This window comes from Stegastes partitus, unplaced genomic scaffold, assembly GCF_000690725.1.
Source record: "Stegastes partitus isolate 25-593 unplaced genomic scaffold, Stegastes_partitus-1.0.2 Scaffold0, whole genome shotgun sequence".
Lineage (NCBI taxonomy): Eukaryota > Metazoa > Chordata > Actinopteri > Pomacentridae > Stegastes > Stegastes partitus.
Window position 1 is genome coordinate 960986 of NW_007577731.1, and position 1579 is coordinate 962564.

General features: G+C 43.5%; 2 protein-coding genes across 2 annotated transcripts in view; one reads left to right on the forward strand and one right to left on the reverse strand.

The window, feature by feature from the left end:
- Positions 1 to 363, forward strand: part of gfi1aa (growth factor independent 1A transcription repressor a) — a 4724-nt gene extending 4361 nt beyond the window's left edge. The window contains exon 7 of the mRNA XM_008296035.1: positions 308 to 363. Within this exon, the coding sequence (XP_008294257.1) occupies positions 308 to 363 (56 nt within the window). The remainder of the gene's footprint in view (positions 1 to 307) is intronic.
- A 39-nt stretch (positions 364 to 402) lies between these two features.
- The window catches only part of rpap2 (RNA polymerase II associated protein 2), an 11815-nt gene continuing 10638 nt past the window's right edge, over positions 403 to 1579 (reverse strand). The window contains exon 12 of the mRNA XM_008279172.1: positions 403 to 670. Coding sequence (XP_008277394.1) covers positions 520 to 670 — 151 coding nt within the window. The 3' untranslated portion in view covers positions 403 to 519. The remainder of the gene's footprint in view (positions 671 to 1579) is intronic.

Consider the following 1579-nt stretch of genomic DNA (forward strand, 5'->3'; position numbering starts at 1 on the left):
AAAAAAAAAAAAAACGTTTGGCTGCGTGCGCCACCTGGTCAAAACCAAATATTTTCAGAGGAACGCATTGCTCACATACCCATATAACAAATGACATTATGGGGCCATAAACCCGCATGTAAAGGAAGTCTGGGGGGAAAATAGCGCAGCTTTTATGACGGCACACAGCTCCTCCAGCAGCGTGTCCACATGGCGTTTTATTTTTCTCTCTGGGAAAAGCTGGGTGTGATTTATTTGGCTCTGCAGAGGTTAAAACACCCACAGCTCTAAAACTTCAAGGATCTGATTTGCACACATCTCTCCACAGATTGTGTACATAATGCTGCTGCACACCAACATGTGCTGTCACTGAAATCTTTGTGAAGGAAAAACCCACAGACAGACACACACACACACACCAGCTGTTTTTATTACAACCAAGTTTATTTGTGCAAAACAGACAGTACAGAAACTGCATCATCACCACAGAGTCCAGGGTTGTGGGTGTATGTTTGTTATTCACATGTCTCTACCTATGAGTCATGTGAGTTTTTGGGGGGTTTTAAAAGGCTGGACTAAGCTCAGGAGGTCCTGCTCCTGCACACCGAGCTCCTCCATCAGCGTGTTCAGGTACTCCACTGAGGCCGACGTCTCCAAGGCTTCTCGCACCAACGGAGACACTTCTGACAACCTGAAAGACAAAAACACACAAATAAACAAAGCGCATCCGTACTGGGAAAACCATCTACTAATAAATGTAGTTAGACTTTTAAACTGAAAGGTCACATCTCCAACAAAGCAGAGTCAGTCCCTGCTCAGCTACGGTGGTACCTTCAGTGAGTCATCTGAATATCTCTGCTGAGCAAGACACGGATCAGGCTTCTGTCCATGAACTAGATTTGAAGAGGTTCTAGTTTTTACTCAGCAAAGTCACCCAGATATATCCTGTGTTGTGGTACAAACCTCTGCCGACATCACAGCATTTTTACGTGAGCTGATTCGTGTTTGCAGAGAACATCAGAAATCTGGTGAGTGAAACGACCTGTCCAGGTGAGCCTGGCTTCATCCTGAGTCAGCTGTGATAGACTCCAGCCCCCCATGACCCTAGTGAGGATTAAGATGTAGAGATGATGGATGGATGCTGCACACGATCAGAAACAGACGTAAACCTCATGAAAAAACCTGACTGAGATGAGAGAAACGACCAGAACCTTCCTGGAAGATGCACATTAAATAATCCCTTGTGATAATGTTGTAAACATGAAACAACATAGGAGCGGTGACGATTCCACACAGCCCACCTCCACCTAAAGCGTAACCTCATGTACCAGGTTATTCGGTACATCTAGCTCAAACTAAACCAGAATGGAGCAACAGTGCTGCAGTAAATAAATACTTGCTTCATAAAGGTCAAAAGGGTCAGTCTTTGTTCAGGGTTCATTCCAGTTATCTCACATGCTGATACTTTAAAACTCATATTTATCCACCTAATTACAGAAAACACCAGGTCACGCCTGTAAGAAAATGAACATATTACACTGGGTTAGAAAAAATATGTTTTTGAGGTGTCTAGGATTTTTAAACTGATTTAGGACATTTT